The sequence below is a fragment of the Myotis brandtii genome, unplaced genomic scaffold (assembly GCF_000412655.1).
Source record: "Myotis brandtii unplaced genomic scaffold, ASM41265v1 scaffold244, whole genome shotgun sequence".
Taxonomy (NCBI): domain Eukaryota; kingdom Metazoa; phylum Chordata; class Mammalia; order Chiroptera; family Vespertilionidae; genus Myotis; species Myotis brandtii.
The window spans coordinates 1940720-1964686 of NW_005359225.1; the positions used below are offsets into that span (position 1 = coordinate 1940720).

A 23967-nucleotide genomic window follows, 5' to 3' on the forward strand; every position below is an offset into this window, starting at 1 on the left:
CCCATACTGCCGGCAGTATTGGAATAAATGTTCATATGATTCAACCCTGTCTCTGCTTAATTGGCGCAAGTAGCAACAGGCAGTATGGACCCCTTGATTGTTACAAGGTGGTCCCTGAAAGAAGGGGTTCCACAAAGTACAGGTGGAACCTGTTACTGGGTTAAGGGGCATGGGACTTTACAATCCAAGGAGTAGAACTCCACGCAAATAAAGCCTTTTACCACATCTTATTCTCCTGTGGAGGCTTCTGAAAATGCTTATTTCAGTGGTGCCTCAAGGTTCAGTGGTGCCTCAAGGACCTTGCTCCACGAGCGACAGAGAAGTTCAATTCTCCAGTACAGGTGGAACCTGTACTTGTATACAAGTTTTCTATCAGAAAAAAGGTGTTACAAATACAGGAAGAGAGAGAGAACTAGAATGAACCCTGTGGGGATAGACTAAAATTACTCAGATCTTAGTTTCTAAATATCACCCTCCACTGAAAAGCCAACACTATTTTGTCTACAAGAGACACATTTGGTTCTCCTAAGAGGAACCAAGATTCTTTTAAGAGTCTCTGGATTGGGCCACAAAAAGTACAACATGATCCTAGGACATCTAGTTGTGCCAGGAAGAAAGGAAATACTAAAACAAAACAAAACCAAAAATAAAGCCTGGAGACATGTCAAAAAGACATAGAAGCCAATCTACAGGGGCTCCCACTGGCTAAAGCTGGGGCAGTTTGAGCATCAAAATAAATAATGATAGAACAGTTTATAGCCCATTAAATAAAATAGGGATCCGTGAGTCTTTATTAATATAAATCAATAATAAACTGCTTTATAAGAGAAAAGATAATACATAGTCTCAAAGTATGGAAAAAGGTAAAATCCTGACAGTCACCACCTTAATCAAGTGATCAAAGTGAACATCCCCTGTGGGGCAATGGAAATCATGCACCACCTGATAGGATATGGGGAAGAAATGAGTCCATTATCACTTCTGGGATCTTTCTGCTAATGATGGAGTATCAGAACCAATCATGAGATTAGACACAACAAAATTAAATGGTGTTCCACAGAATATATTAAAAAATATATTCTGGTCTGTAATCTTTAAAAATATATATATTTATTGATTTTTTTACAGAGAGGAAGGGAAAGGAATAGAGAGTTGGAAACATCGATTCAGCTGCCTCCTGCACACTCCCTACTGGGGATGTGCCTGCAACCAAGGTACATGCCCTTGACAGGAATCAAACCTGGGACCCTTCAGTCCGCAGGCCAACACTCTATCCACTGAGCCAAACCAGTTAGGGCTGTAATCTTTTTTTTAAAATTGATTTTAGAGAGAGGGGAAAGGAGGGGGGAGGAGAGAAACATTAATTGATTGATTTTTTAAAAATATAATTTTATTGATTTCATAGAGGAAGGGAGGAGAAAGAAATAGAAACTTCAATGATGAGAGAGAATCATTGATTGGCTGCCTCCTGCACGCCCCACACTGGGGATTGAGTCCGCAACCCAGGCATATGCCCTGAGTGGGAATCAAACTGTGACCTCCTGGTCCATAGGTCAATGCTCAAGCACTGAGTCATGCTTGCCAGGCAATTAATTGGTTGATTCTTGTATGTGTCCTGACCAGGTATTGAATCCACAATCTTGGGGTATCGGGAGACACTCTACCCAACTGAGCTACCCAGCCAGGGCTGGCCTTTTAATCTTTAAGATTGTTGAGGTCATGATAGTCAAAGAGAGACTGAGGAACTTTTTTAAATAAAAAGAGTACTTGGTATGTGCCAGGCATTGTAAGCAGTTTCTGTGTATCCTCACAATGATGCTATGAGAAACTATTAGAACTAATAAATGAGTTCCACGAGGTTGCAGGATACAAGATCAATATGCAAAAGCCAATTGTGTTTCTATACACTAAGATGGCAATCTGAAAATGAAAGTAAGAAACAATTCCATTTACAATAGCAGTAAAAGAATAAAATGCTTAAAAAATTTAAGAAAAGTGCAAATTTGTACACTTGCACTTGAAAGAAATTGAAAGAAATTAAAGAAAACCCCCAACAAATGGAAAGACATCCAGAAGACTTAATATTGCTAAAATAACAATATTGACTAAATTGATCTATAAATGTATAAACATTAAACAGATCATAAAGTTCATATGCAAATGCAAGGAACACAAAATAACCAAAACAATCTCAAAAAAGAACAAAGTTAGGACTCACGCTTCCCAATTTCTAAATTAATTTCAAAGTTAATCAAGACAGTGTGGTACTGCAGTAAGTGCTGCATAGAAATATAGATCAATGGAATAGAACCGAGAATCCAGGAATAAACCCTTAAATTTGTGGTCAATTAATTTTTGACAAAATGCCATGACAATTCAATGAGGAAAGAATAGTTTTGTTTTTTTATGGTGCTGAGATAACTGGATGACCATATGCAAAAGAAGAAAGGTTGGACCCTTAACCATATACAAAAATTGACTCAGAAGAATAGTTCAGAGATCTCAATATAACAGATAAAAACTCTAAAACGTTTAGAAGAAAACATAAGAGCAAATCGTTGTGGCCTTGGATTAGGCTATGGCTTCTTAGATACCAAAGCAAATGCTACAACAACAACAACAAACTAGATCAATTTGATTACACCAAAATTAAAAACTTCTGTGCTTCAAAGAACAAATGATACATTTGATTCATGATCCATGTTACACCATGGATGAACCTCAAAAACATTATGCTAAGTGAAAAAAGCCAGACACAAAAGTCCACATATTGTGTAATTCCATTTATTAATTTTTTCCAGGATATGTTTTCATTGAGTTTTTCACGAGAGGAAGAGGAAGAGAGAGAGAAAGAGAGGGAGAGGGAGAGGTTGAGGGAGAGGGAGAGAGAGAGAGAGAGAGAGAGAGAAAGGATATATTTTCATTGAGTTTTTCACGAGAGGAAGAGAAAGAGAGGGAGAGGGAGAGGGAGAGAGAAATATCAATCGGTTGCCTTCTGTATGCACCCCGACTGGGTATCAAACTGTCAACCTAGGTATGTGCCCTGATCGGGAATCAAACCCACAACCTTTTGATGTATGGGATGACATTCCAAACAGCTGAGCCACCTAGCCAGGGCTGTGTAATTCCATTTATATGAAATGTCCAGAATAGGCAAATACATATAGACAGAAAGTAAATTAGTGGTTAGTGATCAGCTGAGGGGGGTGGGGAGGGAGGATAGGTGTGTAATAAGGAGCAACTGCTAATGAACATAGGGTTTCCTTCGGGGGTGATAAAACTGCTCTGGAATTAGAGCATGGTGATCGATGTACCACTTTGTAAGTATACTAAAACCTACTGAATTATCTCCTTAAAAAGGATGGAGTTTATGACATGTGAATTATATCTCAATAAAATTTTCACTTAAAAAAGGAAGGGCCCTGCCGGCATGGCTCAGTGGTTGAACCTATGAACCAGGAGGTCACAGTTTGATTTCTGGTCAGTGCACATGCCCAGGTTGGGGGCTCGATCCCCAGTGTCGGGTGTGCAGGAGACAGCCAATCAATGATTTTCTCTCATTGGTGTTTCTGTCTCTTACTCCCTCTCCCTTACTCTCTGAAATCAATAAAAATATATTTTAAAAATAAAAAGGAAGGAAGGCTGGCAACTTTGTTGCAGGAATAGTGACTGGAGAGCAGCCTGGAAACAGGGCGCTCCGTTCACTAGGGAGACCCAACGAGGGTGTGAGGATGACAACAACCACAGCTACCACTTCCTGTCAAGGGACTGGAGGCCAAGCCCTGGGATGACCATATATGTAGATACACATTCTCTCACTTACTCAGGAATACATATCATTCCCATTTTACAGATGAGGAAGCTGAGGCTCGGGGAGGTTAAGTGACATGGTAATGTAGCTGGTAAACAGTGTCACAGGCTGGATCCCACACTAACAAGTATATTTTACTAGGGATGAGAAAGGAGGGAATGGTTTGAGAGACCAAAATTCCAATAGCAGCATCAGCAGGCAGGTATTGGAGTGAAGGAAGGAGGGAGGAGGAGAAAAGAGTCCAACAAGACTGAGTGGCTGGCTAAAAAAGAATGAAATCTTAACCATTTGAGACCGCAGGGATGGATGTAGAGGGTGTTATGCTAAGTGAAATAAGTGAAAAAAGTAAGAAAAGCACCATCTGATTTCACTTATATGTGGACTCTAAAGAATAAAATAAATGAACAAACAAAATAGAAATGGACTCATAGATACAGAAAACAGACTGATGGTTGCCAGAGGGGAGGAGGATTGAAGGGCTGGGTGAAAAAGGTGAAGAGATTAATACATACTAATTGGTAGTCACAAAATTATACCGTTGTAATAATCTGGTTATTATTTAACAGGAAAGGAGTAAAGGAAAGGCTAGATACCATCTGATTTCACTTATATGTGGACTCTAGAGAATAAAATAAATGAACAAACAAAATAGAAATGGACTCATAGATACAGAAAACAGACTGATGGTTGCCAGAGGGGAGGAGGATTGAAGGGCTGGGTGAAAAAGGTGAAGAGATTAATACGTACTAATTGGTAGTCACAAAATTATACCGTTGTAATAATCTGGTTATTATTTAACAGGAAAGGAGTAAAGGAAAGGCTAGATCATATAGGCATACCATGTATACAGCTTTGCTAATTCAACACTCTCCTAGTCTGTTTCTCACTGATCAATGGGGAAGGGACTGGACAAAGGCGGTTTAGATGCATGCCCAGGAGGTCTGAGTGATGTGGGAAGGTGCCTACCTACCTGTCAATCACACCCGGAAGCGAGTCAGTGGCCAAATAGGCGTGGCCACTACAAGGGCACAAAACCTGAATATTTAAACTTCTGAACAGGAGTCTCTCTCTTTCTCTGGTGCACCAGCTTCCTGGCTCTCCTGTTGCAGGAGTTATGCCCCCCCCCCCCCCCCCCCCCCCCCCCCCTAAAGGACGTTTAATTAGCCTGAATGCTAAACTGGACCCGGCTGCAACATGGAATGGAAGTTCTGGACACTGCCCTGGCTTTTGGCTTTACTGCACCTTTTCCAGGACTGGGTTAAGGGGTATGGGACTTTACAATCCAAGGAGTAGAACTCCATGCAAATAAAGCCTTTTACCACATCTTATTCTCCGTGGAGGCTTCTGAAAATGCTTATTTCAGTGGTGCCCCAAGGACCTCGCTCCACAAGCGACGGAGTTCAATTCTCCAGTAACAAAAATAGTCACAGGGATGTAAGGTACAGCATAGGGAATACAGTCACTATTGTAATAATTATGAATGGTGCCAGGCGGGTACTGGAAATATCAAGGGGAACGCTTGTAAGTATATGGTTGTCTAATCACTATGCTGCACACTCGAAGCAAATACAAAATTATATTGAATATATACTATAATTGAAAAATTAAATTAAAAATAAAAAAAAAGTCTGGCTGGTTTTTGATCAATGATTCTCATTGTTGATGTTTCTCTCTCTCTCTCTCTCTCTCTCTCTCTCTCTCTCTCTCTCTCCCTTCCTCTCTGAAATCAATAAAAAAAACATGTTAAAAAAAAAAAAAAGACTGGCTGGTTTTGCTGAAGGCTGGGCAGTAATGAGATCTAGAACCTAGGTAAGGGATATAAAAAAGGCAAAGGATTTAAAAAAGATGAGTGCTTTAAACTTCTGAGCCCCTTATTACATTACAAACACTTAAGAGCAGGGGACATTCAATTTGGAAGCCCCTCATTCCCTGTCAAGAGGGGGCATGTGGTAAATATTGATTTGCTGTGTGATTAGAGGTAAGTCCCTTGCCTTTCTGTGTCAAGTTTCCCAGATTAAGAGGAATTGCTCTAGATAAATGCTAAATTCCTGTCTAGCTTTTTTTTTTTTTGGATACAATTTTAAATTTACTTGAGTTTCACAAAAGAAAAAGAAAGAGAAGAACTTTATAAATATTTCCTCTACACAAGAGATACTTCCCCTAAAATATCCCTTCAAGATTAAAAAAATTTGTTTTACCTCGAAATGAAATTGATTCGGGGTCTGCAAACCAGCAGACTGCCTGCATTCGCTCTGAGACTGGCTCTGCCCCGGCGCCTCCTGGTCCAAGTCCCCGATGCCCCCCCACCTCCGTGGCAGCATCTCATCCCCTGGGCCCCCATTCAGCACAGGCACCCTCAGCGCTTCCCCTGCAGCCCCAGGGACCCGCTAAGCCCGGGCCCCAGCCGGTCACCAGTTCCCCAGGTCCTGCCTGCAGCCCCAGGTCCTCAAACCGGTGTGGTAGGGCCCTGAGAGTTGACCCCTTAGGCAGAGGGGCACTGCGCCCCCACACCCGGCCTCCCCTTCTCCCCGGAGGAAATGCCGAGAGCACCCAGTCTGAGCTGAGTCCAGCTCCTGGAGGGCTCAGCCTGCGCAGTGCGGCCACCAGAGGGGACCCGTCTGCAGGGTGGTGGGCAGAACAGGCCTCCCAGGGCAGCTGGGTGCCCACCTGGCCCCAAAGCCGTCCTTCCGCCGCCCCCTTGCCCCTTCCGGAGGGGAACCAGGTGTGGTTTCCGCCCAGCCCAGCTGCCTGCCTTGGGAGGCGGCAGAGGCTGTCGCCCTCTGCTGGCCAGTTCCTGTTACTGCAGGAAGTAAAGTCACCCTGCCACCCAGCCTGTGCCCACTGGGAGCCAGCCCAGCACATCATTCCCATCCGCAGCTCAGAACCAGGCCTCGGCGCTTCCCTCGGCTGGGATGGAGCAGAGCTGGATTGGGAGTCAGGACGGTCTCTGCCGCTGATGTGTGTGGTCCCCATTTTCACGAGCCCAGGAGGCTCCAGGGCCCTCTGTGCATTTGTAACTGTGGCTGTATTACCAGAGACCCCTTCAGGGCACAAGCTGGGATGTGGCGGCCAGGTCTAGGATTGGAGCCCTCTGCTGTTGCCTCCACATGCTGCGGGGGCATCCTGCCAGGCGCTCCACCCAGAAAGAAGAGGGTCCTTTGCCTCCAAATGGGCAACAGACTCAGGCCCACGGGTATAGAGAGGACCCTGAGCCGGCTCCCAATGGGACGAGGCAGCAGTTGTTCTGGAGCCCTCTCAAGTGGAGGCAGCAGGAAGGGAGTGGGCTTTGCTTCATGCCCAGCCCTGTGCCAGGTGCTCACGGTCCAGATCCTCTCCAATCCTATGAGACGTGTTTCTTTGCTCCCTTCCCTCCCTCCTTCTCTTCCTTCCGGATTTACTGAGCACCTGTCTGTGTCAGGGGCTGGGGTACAAAGGCAAAGCTAGCATCCCCAAGACCTCACTGCCCTGTGAGAGCATCATCCAGAAAACAGGTGTGACTGGGGTGTGTGCAGGATGCAGGGGGAGCCCCAAGCGACTCAGGGAAGAGACGTGTTTCTTTGCTCCCTTCCCTCCCTCCTTCTCTTCCTTCCGGATTTACTGAGCACCTGTCTGTGTCAGGGGCTGGGGTACAAAGGCAAAGCTAGCATCCCCAAGACCTCACTGCCCTGTGAGAGCATCATCCAGAAAACAGGTGTGACTGGGGTGTGTGCAGGATGCAGGGGGAGCCCCAAGCGACTCAGGGAAGGTTCTCCAGTGGAGTTAAAGCCGAGCTGGGATTTGAAGAATGAGAAGGGCGTTCCAGGTGGAGGGAACTGCATGTGCGAAGGCAAGGAGGCAGGAAAGAGCCCGCCTGGTCTGGGAACTGTGGGAGGGCATGGAGCCCAGGTCCAGGAAATCTGCTGGGTGAGGTTGGGGACTCAGAACCCAGTACCTGGACCCTCTGCCTCCTTGACCTTTGCTCCCGGCTGCCTGGCCAGGAAGAGTCCCCTCACTCCCCAGCTTACCTGCACAAAAGAAGCCTTTGAAGCTGGAGAGAGGGCGTGAGGAAGAAGGGGCCAGCTGTTGTGTAATTTTGGATGGCTTTTCAGAAATCTCCTCCTCCCTCCCTCCCCCCGCCTCCTCCTTCTCCTTCTCCTCTTCCAATACCATGGGCAGCTGGGGTAGCCCCCTGTGAGCTGGGCTGAGTTGAGGGGGAGGTGGGCTGAGGCTAGGGACCTCTGCTCCCCCTCCCTGAGCCTCAGTTTTGGCATCTAGAATATGGGCACGACAACCCAGTTGCTGGCTCCTGTCAATCCAGGTGCTCCAGGAAGCGGAGCCCCAGGCTGGACTCCTTAGGGGGAAGACCTGGGAGGTAAGGGCGGGGCTGGGGAGTACCCTGCATCATCCTGCAGCTGGGGGCTCGGCAAGGGGAGGAGTCCCTGAGCCATGTAGCCTGCACTGCCCACCAAGCAGCCTGCCCTGGTGTGCCCACTGCACTGTCACTGCCGAGGAGCCCCCGGGGGAGCGGGAGACAGGGCTGAGGCAAGGACACAGGGATAAATCTCCCTATGAGCCCCTGCAGGGAGAGGTGTATGGGGTCTCCCCTGCCAGAGCACAGGACTCTGCTGTCCCCAGAACCCGGTCAAAGCCCCAGAAGGAGGGGTGTATTTCCAGAGGCTGCTGCTCCGATGACTACAGACTGGCCTAAACAAACAGGAACATGTGCTCTCCCCGTTCTGGGGCCAGATTCTGAAACCAGGGTGTATGGGCTGTGCTCCCTTCAAGGGTTCCAGGGGAGGGTCCTTCCTGCCTCTTCAGCCCCTGTCCAGCTTTGAGGTCCTGTGAGTCTGTGATTTTACAATCTCTAGCTTCTAGCCCAGGGGTTGAGCTGGATACGTGTCAAAATGTGAAAAGAAACTTAGGAAGCTGCAAGGAATTTGCCTCAGAACCATCTTCAGTGCCCCCTAGTGGCCATTTCTGGGGAGCACAAGCAGAATCATGGAATTGACCATCAGGCTGAAACTGCCGCCCACCGCCAGGGTCCAAGGCAGAGGGTCTTCTGGAAAAGAAAGTTCCAGTTCCTTCTCCCAAGGTAACAACTCCCAACCCAAGGCAGTGTTCACAGCATTTCCCCAGGTCTCTCCACCCACAACTTAAAGTGGAGCTGGCCTCTGCTCTGCACAGGCAGCTGCTAGACATACATTGTGCTAGGCGAGGTGACCCCACTGACATTTGGGGCCTGGTTATGCTCTTCCTTAGGCAGAGATGGTGGAGTGCCCTCGTGCACAGGTGTTCAACCTTCAAAAGTTAATACTGAGCACTGGCTGGTTTGGCTCTGTGGATAGAGCATTGGCCTGCGGACTGAGGGGTCCCAGGTTCGATTCCGGTCAAGGGCATGTACCTTGGTTGCGGGCACATCCCCTGTGGGGGGTGTGCAGGAGGCAGCTGATCGATGTTTCTCTCTCATCAATGTTTCTAACTCTCTATCCCTCTCCCTTCTTCTCTGTAAAAAATCAATAAAATATATTTAAAAAAAATTAATACTGAAAATAATGGCCTACGTTTGTGGGGTGACCTAGGTTAAAATCAGGACTTAGCCTGGAGCCAGAGGCTGAGGGTCACGGCTAGCCTGGCTGGGGCTGGGATGGGGCGGAGACTCATCACAATACAGGCCTTTCCTCTGTCCTAAAGGAAGTGTCTGTCCTCTGACCTTGGCTCTGTGGCCCAGGGCCTGCCTGGTGCTATAGAATTCAGTCTCTGTGGGCCTTCCCAAGGCACCTCCTTTCTCCACCCTGCTCTCCTGCCCACCTAGACACCCTGGAGAAGCCAGCTCCCCACCTTTCCAAGCGAAGCCCCATTGCAGATCTCTGGACACCTCTCTACCGCCACCTTTCCATCGTTCAAGTCAGCAATGCTGGCTCCTCTGTCGGCATTTACTGCTCTGCCCTTCAACTTCTTCTTGGCAAATTTCCAGTCACCTTTTGCATCCCGGCTCAGGTATCAGGGTTCCAGTTCAATGAGGCCCCCCAGGCTGGGGTAGGGGCATCTCGTCACAGGTCTGACCACCCTGCCTATCCTCAGCTATTTCCAATGTTCGCTTCTGCTCCCAAGGAGCCCACTCACAGCTTCTGAAACAGGAGCAGTCCCTGGGGTGGATGAATGGCGAGGACAGGCACCTAGGCAGTCGGGAAGTTGGAATGAGGTCCTTTAGTCTCAGCTGGGAAGGGTTTCCCAGGTGCTTAGCACTCACTGAACTGAATGGAATCAGAACAGAGAGATGGCATCTTATAAGACCTGGATGTGGCATGAAATCACTAGAGTGACAGCAGCCAGAGGTCTTCCCCTTCGTGGTATAACTTAGGCCAGGGGCAAGGGACACCGTGTGAGCAATCCCTGAGGACCTTTCCAGCTCAGCCTTGCCAGGACCTTGCGGCTGGACAGCAGCCCTTTAGCACATGTGGTAGGAGGCTGTGAGGGGGCTCCAAGGCCCCCAACATCCCGGTATTCACTCCATCTGTAATCTTCTAGAGTGTGACCTGGGCCTCAAGATTTGTATCTAATGAAGAGAATATGGCAAAAGTGACAGGTGATCACTTCCAAGATCAGCTTATAAAAGACTGTGACTTCTGCCTGTACTCTGGCTGATGGAGGCAGCTGCCATGCTCTGAGATATTCTATGGAAAGGCCCATATGGCAAGGAACTGAGAGTGGCCTCTCTAAGAGCCAGTGAGGAAGTGAATTCTGCCAACAACCACGTGAATGACCATCAAAGTGGACCCTCCCGGCTGACACCCTGGCTGCAGCCTTGCGAGAGGCCCTGATGCAGAAGGCCCAGCTAAGCCAGACCTCGACGACAGGCCCGCAGAAGCTGTGGACAGTGTTGTCTGAAGCCACTAAGTGTTGGACTAATTTGTTACATGGCAACAGATAAGTAATACACCACACAGGGCCATGTGGGCCAAAGAAGCGCGGGGAAGGGGCTGGGGCAGGGAGCTACAGTCTCCCCAAGTGTCAGGGGCAAGATGCAGATGTTGCCCCAGCAAGAACTCAGAGGACGCTCATTTTTATTTATCTGTTTAGGAATATACAAAAGTCTGACATGGTACAATAGTCTCATCAAGAGAAAACAGAACACACAGAAGAAAGGCGGGGTTTCCTCCCTGGCCCCCATCCTCCCAAAAAGGCACACACATCTGACGCGTGGGCTCGGGGGGCTCCTATCCGGAAACCAATCTGATGCTCAGAAGGCCAGGCTCCTCTGTGAACAGGAAGAGGGGCCCCTTCCTCACACCTCCCCTTGGGGGTGCGGGGTTAAGCAAAACGAGGCCACCGGAAAGTATGGGCTTCTGGCCAAGGCCTGGTCAGTGGTGGGTCCACGTCACCAGCCCCCTGAAGAAAACCAGTCACTCCAAGCAGAACGTGGTCGCTGGATAATCCAAGAGATGGTATGCCTGGGCTAGCCCTGCTCGCGGCACAGGCTCATCACCACCCCCACCGTCTCTGCGGAGGCCAGTCCAGGCTCAGGGTGAAAGACTGGGGATGTGGGAAGTGGCAGAGAGGAGAATCGCTGGCACGGTCCAGATGCCCATCACTGCTCTCTTCAAAACGGGGACAACTGTGCCTTCGAGGCTTCCCCTCGGCCAGAGGGACTAGTCCTGCCGTCAGGTCAAGGCAGCTGGGACTAGAGGTGTTTGTGTCAGGAGCGGCTTCTGCTCCTCATCCTCCAGGGGCAAAGAGCAAGTCATCTAACTGGCCCGGGGTGACGGTCCTTCTTCCCCAGCCAGCCAGGCCCGCGCCTTCTCTGTAACTTCAGGAATGGAAGAAGAGGGGCTGGTTGGGAAACTCTAAAGGCCCCGAGGTGTTCGCCACCACCTAGAACAGCACACACTGGAAGGGAACAAGCCTGAAATGTTCAAGCGTTTCCCTTCCTAAAAAAGACCTAACATGTTCATGGTTTAACAAAATTATTATAATTTCTTTTAAATAACCCACAGACACCCATGACACTTCCAAATTTACAGAACAAAAAGCACTCGAGAACTTGGCGGAAAACAGCTTGCGGGCAGAGCGGGGTCCTCCCGGCACCGGGCTGAGGGCTGGCTCAGTTCACCTCCAGGACCTCGGTCTCCGGGAGGCCGAAGCTGGTCTTGTGCTTGTCGAAGAGCTTCACCAGGGCCTCCATGTACATGGCGTGGTACAGGTCGATGTCCTGCTGGGTCGGGTGCTCCAGCTTGGGAATGGTGATGGGCTCACCCACTGCAGGGAAGGGGCAGAGGCCTCTGGTTAGTCCGTGCCATTCGGCCCACCCTCCCTGGGTGTTTACCCTGATGTTGACGGCAGTGACCCCGTGCTACGTGCCGACAATGTGTCAGGAACTGTGCTGAATGTGTTCTGCCTTAGGTTGTCCTTTTGCAGATGAGAGGGCGAAGGCCCGGTGGCACGGGAAGGGACCTGCCCAAGGCCACAGAGCCACGAGGCAGGAAGGGGGAGGAAGCCCGGCTGCACCCACTGCACTCAGCTGGGAGCTCCTGTGAGGGCTGTGGGATCAGGGAACTGCTTTGCTGTGGCCCAGCCCTGGGCAAGTGACTTTGCCTTTCGGAGCCTCAGCTTCCTCACCTATCACACAGGGGTCCTGCCTCAGGGGGGCTTTGCTGAGGATTCTGTGAATCATGACATGGTCTGAGAAGTGTGGTAAGTGTGGCAGAGGGAGAGGGCAACATTCATACTTCTGGGCATTGTTTTCTTTCCTAATCCTGTTTCATCTCCATACCCAACTCATCACCAAGTTCTGTCAAAGACATTTCTGAAATTTCTCCCAAGTTCTCTCCCATCTCCACTGCCATTCCCTCGATCCAAGTCACCGGCTACCCAAAAGCCTCTGGCGTGGTCTTGTGGCTTCCAATTTTGCCCTTTCTAATCCGTTTTCTATCCAGAAGCCCCAAGGATCTCTTTAAGATGCAAATCCGAACCTTCCCTCCCCCAAACTATATATATATCCGAGGCTGAAGTCATGTTTATTAGGATAAAGGGGCATGTGATGACCACTAACAAGTATCTATTGGGAAGGAGGGTGCAGGGAGTGGTTCCTAACACCCCCCAGGGACTCATTCCTGGATGTAGAGGGTGCTGGGAGCAGTATGATCATCTCCTGGCGTCTCCCCACCACCACAGGCCTGGGGGAGCCAAGCAGATGGAAGGTGAGGGTGGGGTCTCTCAGTTCCTGGAGCAGCTGGTCAGAGCCTAGAGCCCACACCTGCACTCCACGCTTTCAGAAGGCCTGGAGCTGCCCCCCAACCATCACCACAGCCTCCACAGCTTCCATCATGGGGATCTCTGAAGTTCAAAGCCCCCAGACTGGGGTCCCCCTCTGGAGTCACCAGCTTCAGAGACCCGTCCATCAATACCATAACCTTGTCTTCCTCTATGTGGGCCACCTGTACTGGTCCTCTGTGCTCTGTTTGAGAGGACGAGGTTCACAGACAAATTCTGTAGCTCTCTGCCTTTCTCCTTAACACCTTCTCCAATCCCAAGCAAGTCGGCTAAACCACACTCACCATAGCGGTCCCAGCTTTCCACTATTAAAGTGAAAACCAAATTCCTTCACGATGCCCACAGGACCCCATCCCTGGCCAGCCACCCCAAGCATGAAAACGTCTCTGCTGCCTCACAGAGAGCAGAGATGGAGGGGAGAGTCTAGGTCACGTGACCCGAAATGCAGGAAGTCAGTCTCCGTGTAAAGTACAAAACAGCATACCCGGCTCTGATCATTCAGAGTATCTATGTGAGCTTTGGCCCCTCAAGTCCATAGCCTGTGGCCCACACGCTCCTGTGTGATCTCCAGCTTGTGAACCATTAACACACACACAACCCCCTACAAGAGACAATTCTTTGGAATCCTCTACATGATCCCAAATAAACCCAGAACAACATAGCTGAAGGCCAAGGGCAGCCAGTTTTTTGCAACACTTTTCACAGGACTATGCTCTCCAGTCATGTTTTCTTTCTGTTCCTCAAAACTCTACACAGTCTTGCTTTGGGAACTTCACTTAGGCTATTGTTTCTGACAAAAACTCCCTCCTCCCACCTCTTTTGCTGGATAATTCTTATTCAGCTAACAGTCTAAGAGTCACCTCCTCCCTGGGGTCCACTATGATCCCCCGAGCATGCCGCACATCCCGCTCACACCCCCTGTTGATCTTTGCTCTAATAGGATCTTCCCTGATAGACTGCTGGGCTCTGCAAACACAGAACTGCTGGGTCTTGTTTTGTCAGCACAGCTTGGCTCACAGTAATAAAACTCTACCCCGTCACCCCACCCCCACCTCCACCAATAATCCCCCTATGGCAGCACCCACATGTCCTCCTGGTTTAGAGCACGGACATCAGAGCCAGGTGGCCTGGATTTGGATCCTAACTCCACCACTAACTCGCTGTGGCCCCCCCAAGTTCAGGGTCTTCAAGTAGGGAGGCTCACCGACAGTGGTGATGGGCTTGGAGTAGGGCACCAGCCCCCAGGTGTCAGAGGAGAAGAGGCCTCGGCCATGGAAGATGCACGGGGCGAAGCCAATGGACTTCTGGAACTTCTTCTGGACCCATCGTCCCCAGGAGCCCTCCTCAAAGATCACTTGCTTGTAGACTTCATTCTCTCCGAACGAGTAGGTGGGAACCAGGTCGGCTCTGGAAGGGAGAGGCCAGGCCTGTCACTCCCCAGTCACTGGCTTCAGTTCCTCCTGTCAGCCCTACAGGCCCTGGACACTAGCCAAGCTCCCCTCCCCCAGGGCTGTGCCAGAACCTTCCGGGGGGTCCCCAACGTGTGTCCCCTCACTACCAGGTTCAGATGGGCCCTCTGCCCCCTGCTAGTGACTGGGGAGCATGTCAGGACTTTGGGAGCACTGGGCAAAGGGAAGGTGGAGGGCCCTGCTCTAGCAGGCCTGGTCTCTCTCATCCTCCAGGCCTGCCTCTGCTGGAAAGCTCTCCCTGCCCCACACCCAACCAAGGCCTCTCTCAGTTCCGTGTCACAGCCCTCAACACACCATGTTGTCACTGTCTGTCCCTTCATACTTCCCCCTGCCCTGAACACAGGGACTGGGTCTGAATGGTCGTGTGCCCAGGGCCTGGCACAGGCTGGGCCTGAAGAGTAGCCTCTTCTAGAGCCTGGGGTAAGGTCCTGAGAGGACAGAGAGGAGTGGTGGGTGGGGCCCAAATGGTTAGCGCCATCCCTAACTTGTGGTTGACTGCAGGCTACATCCTCTCCCACTCCAGGTCTGCCATCGCTGGAGGTCTGTCACCTCAAAGCCCTCCTCCTGGGGTTGCCCAGAGCACAGAGATGGGAAGGAAACAGTGGACCTGGAGTCCAGAGAGCTTAGCGCTGCATTTTACAACCTGACCCCCGACTGGGCCACTTAGCCTCACTCGGTTTCCTCACGTGGGAAATAGGACGTCACCACCCGGCAGGGTTGCTGTGGCATCCAAGGGGACTGAGAAGTGAATGTGCTCTGTCCAGTGACATGTGCTGAACAGGTGGCTACATAGAATGTGCCTCTGGTTTTCTAGAAAAGGTCACAGACACCCAAGCTGCCCAGCTCCTGTCCACCTGCCCTTAGCATCACCCCTCCGGGGAGCCTCGCTGCTGTTTCCAACCACGCCACCCTCATTTCTGCTAGCAGCATGACACAGTTTTGGCCCCAGGGCATTGTCCTATGTATGATCCTGGCCTCTCAGCCCACCTGCGAGGGCTCAGGGGACACAGGCCGCACCTCTGCCCTACTCAGACGCCAAGGCTATTCTTGGACAACTTGGCCTGAACCTCTGGGCTCCAACTTCCCCTCCCCCGCCACAGGACAGTGGATGCTCTTCTGTGCCTTCCTGGCGTCTGGGCCTCCAGGAGCCAAGGAGCTGCTGACAGTGTGTATGTTGCGTGTGTGTGTGTGCACGGAAGCACTCACCCATGTCGCAGGGCCAGCTTCACAAAGCCCTTGCGGTTGCGCAGGGTGACCGCATTCTTGCCGGGCATGGAGCTCAGAGACTCCGCTGCACCCCCGACTACGATGATGATGGCATTGCCACTCCCGTTCTTTGAAAGCAAGTAATCTATGGTGTCCCGGTTCACAGGGCAGATGCCTGGGAGGAGGGAAGACACACCGTCAGGGCTCCCCATGTCTCCCCCCACACAGTCATGTGTAAGCAGGCTTGGGCCCCAGACCTAACCCTGTCTCTTCGAAGTTGCATGGCCCTATGTAAGCTACTCTTTTTCTGAGCCTTGGCTTACTTATCTGTAAAATGGGGATAACGATACGAGGTTGTTTAGGTAATTCATTCATTTGGCAAATACTGCCTGAGGTCTTAAGTCTGCCAGGCGGATGCCAGGTGCTGGGAAGCCCAGTGAATCAGGCTGCTGGGGGTCATGGTGGTCGGGGGAACAATGACAGTGCCATGGACAACAATCAGGTTGTGCAGAGGGCAGCACGGGGCTGGGGTACCCAGAAAAGGGGCCAGAGAAGGCTTCCTAGGGAAGATGCTACCCACGTTGAAGGTTGAAGACTTAGGCACAGCTCTCCTGCTCAGCCCTGACCCGCAGTGCCTGCAGCAGGCTGCGTCGCTCAGCACGGGACCAGTGTGGGGTATTGGCTTCCTGGCCAGCCTGTCCTCTGGCTCAGTGGAGAGGCTCAGGTCGTGACAGTGGGGCACAGTAAGGAGGAGCAGCCATGGAGTCTCACCTCCGGACATCAGGTACTCCCTCAGCACTGGCATCCGGAAGTTGCCAGCCAGCGTGGCCAGGTAGGGCCTTATGCCGGGGAACTTCTTGCTCACTTCCGTGGCCGCTGTGCTGAAGTTGCAGAAGGCACCCACAGCCATGATGCCATGGGGGTGGTATCCCAAGATGTAGTTCCTGGTGGTCAGCAGGTTGTGAGTCTTCACCAGCTGCAGGGGAAAAAAGCTTGGGTGAGAGGAAACTGGCCAGGGGGCGGGGTCCTGAGCACACCCAGAAGGTCCAGGAGAGGCTGGCTTTGCCATACCCCCTGGGACTCTGGGCCTCAAGGACTGGAGTGACTCTCCACACCTGACCTCAGACTCCTCATCACTGGGCCACAGTGCCAGGGGCTCGTCAGCTGCCATTTGGACAGCAAGTCCCCAGGGGGGGGGGGGGATTTCCCCTTTGACCCCCTTATTTCTCCAGCCAAATGCACCAGGTCCTCTTATTCGCACTCATCCAGCCTCCTGTCTCCCTTCCCCCTGGGCCAGCCTCCTGACCACAGCAGAATGACTATTCTACAACCCAATGCAATCCCTGTACCTCTCTAGTTCCCACTGGGGTCAAGTCCAAGTCCTAGTCTGGCCGGAGAAGAGAGAGTGCAGCCTGCCTGAATGGAAACTCCCTTCCAGGCAGCCAGGTTCTACTTGGGCTCTGATGCCAGAAGGACAAGGACAACAACAGCTCTTGTGCCAGCCACAGTGTGTGTGTGGGGGGGGGGGGGGAAGTAAGGGAGGGGCAGCTGTGCAGTAGGGCAGCTGACCAGTGGTACTTTCAACAAACCTGTCCTGGGATGCTCTAAGGCAGTGAGGGCGAACCTATGACACGCGTGTCAGAGGTGACACACGAACTCATTTTTTGGTTGATTTTTCTTTGTTAAATGGCATTTAAATATATAAAATAAATATCAAAAATATAAGTCTTTGTTTTACTATGGTTGCAAATATCAAAAAATTTCTATATGTGACACGGCACCAGAGTTAAGTTAGGGTTTCTCAAAATGCTGGCATGCTGAGCTCAAAAGGTTTGCCATCACTGCATTAGATGGTAGCGTCCTTGTTAAAACATAGGCTAACCTAGCCTCTCATGGGGCCCAAACTTATTGTCCAGGGCAGAATTTGTAGATCCCTCATCTTGTAGCTCTTTTCCTAGGGCCTCTAAAGATAACGTCACCTTTTCTTGTCCATCTTTTACCTCACTAAGTATATAGATAACAGAGACTTAAGGTTTTTTCTGTGCTACCCTTTCCCTAGATCTTTCCAATTTTGTACCTTTGTCATTGATGTTTTAGCAACTGTGAACCTGAGAAGGCTAAGGTTGTCCTTCCAACTCCCCATATTCTCTAGCAAGTACTTATGAATACATTATTAATGTTTCTGGATTATTTGGGAAACTTAATATTTCTAGTCTCTACTGTTTTAAAGGAGAACCTATGTATTTGCTACCTGCTGAGAATAGCCCCTAGGCCAGTGCTCTAGGATTTGATGAATAAATCTTTTCACCTATTGGTAAGAGTTCAGTCTTACATTTGAGTTCTGTCTGGTAGTACTTGATTAGTTGTGAATCTTTAGACAAAGTATATTTATCCTGGCTGGACTTTAGTCTTTACATCTTGGAAATGAAAATGTCACATGAGAATATGAGAGATCCTTTCCAGCTCGGATGGGCATTTGTGCTTTTACAACTGTTCATCAAATACCGCCTTTCTCCTTACATGCCTGTGTTATCATATTATTATGAACTCTTACCCACTATCCCCCCTCGTTTTAAAGTAGGCTGAACTTTTTGTCCTTGTATTTTCCTTTTTATCAAAAACTTTCATTTAACTCTCTAAATTTGCTTGAATTGTGTATTGCTTTTAAATGTCTCCAGAAAAGATTACAGTAGCATAAACAAAAGCAAAGTTAGTTGCCTTCTGGTTCATGTTACTTATTCTCATCCTTGTAGAGTTATCAAGACTCCCGAGATAGCAAACTTGGCCTTGCTTGGTTTTGGAGATGTCTTTGCCCTGCTGTTTGACAACCGCTACCTATATATCATGGACTTGCGGACAGAGAGCCTGATTAGCCGCTGGCCCCTGCCAGAGTACAGGAAGTCAAAGAGAGGCTCAAGCTTCCTGGCAGGCGAAGCTTCCTGGCTGAATGGACTGGATGGGCACAATGACACGGGCTTGGTCTTTGCCACCAGCATGCCTGATCACAGTATTCACCTGGTGTTGTGGAAGGAGCACGGCTGATGCCATGAGCCACCACCGCTGACTGACTTTGGGTGCCGGGGCCGCAGGGTTTGAGTGCAAAACACTTTTAATATAAAGAATTATTTAAAAAAGAAAAAAACAATGCTTCCATGAATACCTTATTTATATCTACATATCTGATTATCATTTTTAAAGATGTGTTTTCATTCAGGGGCGGGCAAGAAGGGGTCAACGGGGAAAAAAGGGGGACAATGTAATACTTTCAACAATAAAGATTTTTTTACAGCCCTAACCAGTTTGGCTCAGTGGATAGAGCATCGGCCTGGGGACTCAAGGGTCCCAGGTTCGATTCCGATCAAGGGCATGTACCTTGGTTGCGGGCACATCCCCAGTAGGGAGTGTGCAGGAGGCAGCTGATTGATGTTTCTCTCTCATCGATGTTTCTAACTCTCTATCCCTCTCCCTTCCTCTCTGTAAAAAATCAATAAAATATATATTGCACCAAACTGGTCAGGGCTAAAATATATTTTTTTAAAAAAAGATTTTTTACAAAATATATGTTTTTATTGATTTCAGAGAGAGGAAGGGAGAGGGTTAGAAACATCTAACCGGGAACTGAACCAGCAACCTCCTGGTGCAGGGGCTGACACTCAACCACAGAGCCACGCAGGCTGGGCTGATTATTTCCCTGAGACAAACTTTAATGAAACCAATCAGCGGTGCTTTTCCGGGGCCTGGGTTGTGGATGTGTCACCTGGTGGCTTTCAGTCATTTTCCCCATCTCCCAAGCCTCTGCCTGGTGGGGCATTTGGTGAAATGCGGTGCCTTGGAGCACTGGGCAGTACCCAGGAGCATGCAGGCACCTGGCACAGCTTTGATCTCTGTGTGCCACACGCTCCGCCCCTCAGGGCTGGACAGAGTGTCCATCCTGCAGAGAGGACACTGCTGATAAAGGCTCTGTTGACATGCCTGCTCTTGTGTCCCCTGACTGTTTCCTAGGACAAAGTCTCAGTTCCAGGGGGTGGCCAGGCCAGGCTACTGGCTCATGTGAGCCTGGGACACATTCCTGGCAGTCACTCCTCACACCCTGCCTGTCAGGGCAGGAAAGGCACTCAGATAGGCTTGTGTCACCCTGGTACCATACAGAGGGCACCTCGGCACCAGAGAAGAGCAGAGATTTGCCTGAGCTCACACGGCAGGGCGCGGTGGCAGAGAAACCCAGAACTGAGAACCTGGGTCCTGAAGCAGACGGCCTTGGTTCCTATACCAGCCCTGATACTGACTTGCTTTGTGAACTTGGGGCAGTCCCTCCTCTCTGGGCCTCAGAAGGCCCATCTGTGAAATGAGACAGATGGACAAACAGAGGATTCTAAGCTCAGAGTCTTTCATAGTCCCCTCTCCAGAAACGCTGGCTATACCCAGACACTGCCCACTGCTCTCCCAGGCAGCCAGCAGTCCTGGTGGCTGCTGCGAACACAGGAGCCCCACCCCTGCTGAGGGAAGGGGTGCTCTCTGGGCCAGCCGAGCTGCTCTGGTGGGAAGAGCCAAGGGCTCCACCAAGAAGGGGGAGAGGACGTACGGGTACTAAGTACGGCTAAAAATTATTACACAACCATTGGCAAGAGGCTGAGGAAAGGGGCGAGACAGGAGGGTCACGCACGAGTCCACAGAGCATCAGCCCTGATGTCAGGCCACCAAGGCCAAAACCTCTCACAGAGGAGGAGCCTGAGGCCTCAAAGGGCAGGAGCTTGGCCGAGGTCACCTGCAGGCAAGGGCAAAGCCAAGGTTGAGTCTCCATGCCCTGGCCTGCCTAAGGCCCCATGTGGCTTTGGTCCTCATGCCCCAGGGCATCCCAGGGCCAGCTCCAACTCATCTTGTGGTTCCAACTCCCAGCTGATTTCTTGGAAAGAAGGTGTGACAAGAACACTGGATTTTGTTTTGTCTCTTTAAGAAAGATCAGTGGGCAAGGACATCTGCCTGTCCCCGTTTTGACTAATAGTCATCAGGTCACCCTCTTCTGGGTTGAGGGGGTGATCGGCCTCAAGGAGGCTTCCCAAGAGGCAGGCCACCCTGAACACTGGGGCCTGGCCCCTTAGGTGAGGGCCCCAGTAGAGAGCACAGAGTCCACAGTTCCTCACAATTAACCATAATTTACCACTTTTTATCATATGTACAGCTCCGTTTGCACATGAGACTAATGAGGCTCAGTGAGCTTGATAAAGTGTGCCTGTGGTCCCATGAGCCGAAAGTGACAAAGTCTAGCAGGACCCATTAGACGGTGAGCTCGCCTGAGGGCAGGGGCCAGGGCTGACTCTTCTGTGTCCCCAAGCCCAGCACTGTGTGGGGAGCAACAACTGATGCTCAGTGAATGGAGTGACAGAGCAAGAACTCAACCCCGGTCTCCAACGGCCAAGCAGAGAGAGGGAGACCCGGGAAGTGGGGCTCAATCCAATGGGGAGATCTGGGACTGAATCTCTCCCAGAGAAACAAGCAGTAGGAATTGAGTGGGAAATAACCTAGAGCCTGGATTCTAGTACTAATGCTGGGTGGACTTGCTGTGCAACCTGGACCAGTCCTTGCCCCTCTTTGGGACTATTTCCTCACCTCCAAAATGATGCAACGTTCTCCTATGATGCAACAGTCTCCTAGTAACAACAGCCTTGAATCCTCAGGAAAAGGGAGGAGTGAGAACCCTGACGCTGAAGTTTCTGGTAAAAGTGGGTTCAGGATGGGTAGGCAGAAGGAGCTGGCCCCAGGGCACCAAGCCCCCCCCCCACAATATTGGGTGCAGTGGAGGAATGTGGGGGTCAACCAGCCACCTCCCCCAGGCAGCAGGCAGGACGTCTCAGTCACTGACTCAGACAGCAAACACACACCGCCCTGTGACATGCACACTTTCACACTCACACACGCTGCCACCACGCTTCCATCCCCATTGCTCTCTGCTGGGTTACCTCAGCAGCTAGGGTGTGCCGGGGCCGGGGTGCTGAGTGAGCTGGCCAGACAGGTCTTTCCCCTGCAGGAAAAACCTTCAGGATTCTGCCAGACTTACCCACAATCCACCAGTCACCCAAATGCACCAGGGCCCAGATGCCTCTGCCTTGCCAAGCTAGCCTGCAGACCACAGGCAGGGGGACAGAGATGAGGCCGACAGCCAGACCGTGCCACTATTTATTCTGCCAGGACCTGGGGGTTGGCCCCAGAGAAGAGAAGATGGGCGCTCAGAAGACCGGTGTGGAGGTCCCAGAGCAGCTAATGGTGCAGCAGGCAGGAAACCCAGAGACCAACTTGGTCTAAACTTGCTTCATAAGGGGAGACTGAACCCTGCAAGGGACGGTGCCTCACGCAGGGTCAGTCTGGGCCTTCCTGCCTCTGTCCTCCAATACTGCAGGAGGCCTGAGTGTCTGCCCAGCTTTATTCCCCACGGCTCTGCTGCACAGGGAGGCAGTGTGCTGTGGTGGCAAGAGCCCAGACTTCGAGGCCAGATAGCAATTAGAATCTTGGCTCCACCCCTCACTAGCCTCAGTCAGCTTTGCTACTCTGACCTTCAGTTTCCTTTTTTTTGTAAAAAAAGGATAAAGTTAGTGCCCCTTATAGAGTGCCAGGCGGGTTAAAGTAGACTCCTCATGGTGGGAGGGGGGAGGTGCTGGCTCCTAGAAGTCTCCCAATAGATGGAGGTCCTCCCTCTCCACGCCACAGGCTTCTCCTCCAACGTGGGTGCCTACGCTCTCATTGTCCCTGCCTCTTCAGTGATGCTTGTCTTTGGGATGGAGTTGTAGGGGCAGCTTCTCCAGGAGCCTTCCCCAGGCACTTCAGGAACTAGGGTCTCACTCTCCTTTCACTGCACTTCTCATTTCCTGGGCCTTAATTCCCATGGCCATGACCACCAGTGACCCACCGGAGACTGGCTGAGAGAAATGCTGTTTCCATAGGAGTTGCCCAAAGAAAGCAAGCCCCTCACACCTATTGTTATCCTTGGTTCAGTGCTATCCTTGGTTCAGGCCAGATGAACTTGGACTACACTTAAGTATTGCTCTTGATAAGTGCCCTCACATTTTAAGTTATGCCTTTAATATTCACAGATGGACTACACTTAAGTATTGCTCTTGATAAATGCCCTCACATTTTTTTAAAAAAAATATCTCTTTATTGATTTCAGAGAGGAAGGGAGAAGGAGAGACAGAAACATCAATGATGAGAGAGAATCATTGATCGGCTGCCTCCTGCACACCCCCTACTGTGGATCGAGCCCGCAACCCAGGCATGTGCCCTTGGCTGGAATTGAACCTGGGACCCTTCAGTCTGCAGGCTGACACTCTATCCACTGAGCCAAGCTGGCCAGGGCATATGCCCTCACATTTTAAGTTATGCCTTTAATATTCACAGAGAGGCAGACAAACAATGGCCATAATATCTGCTATTACACCTACTCCTTATGTCACTCAGGATCTCAGTGTCTGAAACATCTTTTAGATCCAAGTACCAGAACAAGTCTTATTTACCCAAGGGACTAGTAAGCTTCTTCTTTTCCAAAAACAAGAGCCAACAACTATCATGTTTCCCCTTTTGCCTTGGTTGCCAGGAAGCTCAGAGCTAATGATGAAGTTCAACCACCATAACTTTGTTGACCATTATGGCTGAAATAATAAAATAATGAAAATTTTTTTCATTATTTTTTCCCCCCAGTCTTGATTTTTCTATTTACTTGGTATGACATTATATGCCTCCTAAATTGCTCAAATCCTGCATAAATCGGGGAAGAGTATAAACAGATGCTCGTAGTGGGAGATGTCACATGGTTCACCTCAGCATGTATGGTCACTGTGGATGGGTAGGTTAAGGCTTGAATTCACATTTCCCACCCAATCCCACCCTCCCAAGATAATGCCCCCAAAATCTTTACCTGGATGGGAAAGTAGTCTCGAAAGTAGCGCCACACAGCCCAATTTCGGACCCACTGTGACCTCCTGCCACCTTCCAGAGAACAAAATACAGTGTTGGGAAGGTGTGGGAATCAGGGAGGGTGATGTTTGGGCAAGAAGACAAGACACAGCCAGTGCGAAACACAGTGGGTGACTACCCCTCCCCCATGCAGCATCTTTTCCTCCTCCCCCCTTCCCACTGGGCCCCTTGCCACGCTCATTCCCTCGTGTTATGCACACCCTTGCTTGAGTGTGAGCTCCTATGAGGACCAGGATGGCTCCTTTGAAGCGCTTTTAACCCCTCCCT

General features: G+C 50.4%; 1 protein-coding gene across 1 annotated transcript in view; it reads right to left on the reverse strand.

The window, feature by feature from the left end:
* Window positions 1-10837: 10837 nt before the first annotated feature.
* The window catches only part of DGAT2 (diacylglycerol O-acyltransferase 2), a 54896-nt gene continuing 41766 nt past the window's right edge, over window positions 10838-23967 (reverse strand). Inside the window, exons 6-10 of the mRNA XM_005867052.2 lie at window positions 23642-23712; window positions 16507-16711; window positions 15736-15910; window positions 14265-14467; window positions 10838-12046 (exon numbers count right to left, since the gene is read on the reverse strand). Of these exons, the coding sequence (XP_005867114.1) occupies window positions 11892-12046; window positions 14265-14467; window positions 15736-15910; window positions 16507-16711; window positions 23642-23712 (809 nt within the window). The 3' untranslated portion in view covers window positions 10838-11891. The remainder of the gene's footprint in view (window positions 12047-14264; window positions 14468-15735; window positions 15911-16506; window positions 16712-23641; window positions 23713-23967) is intronic.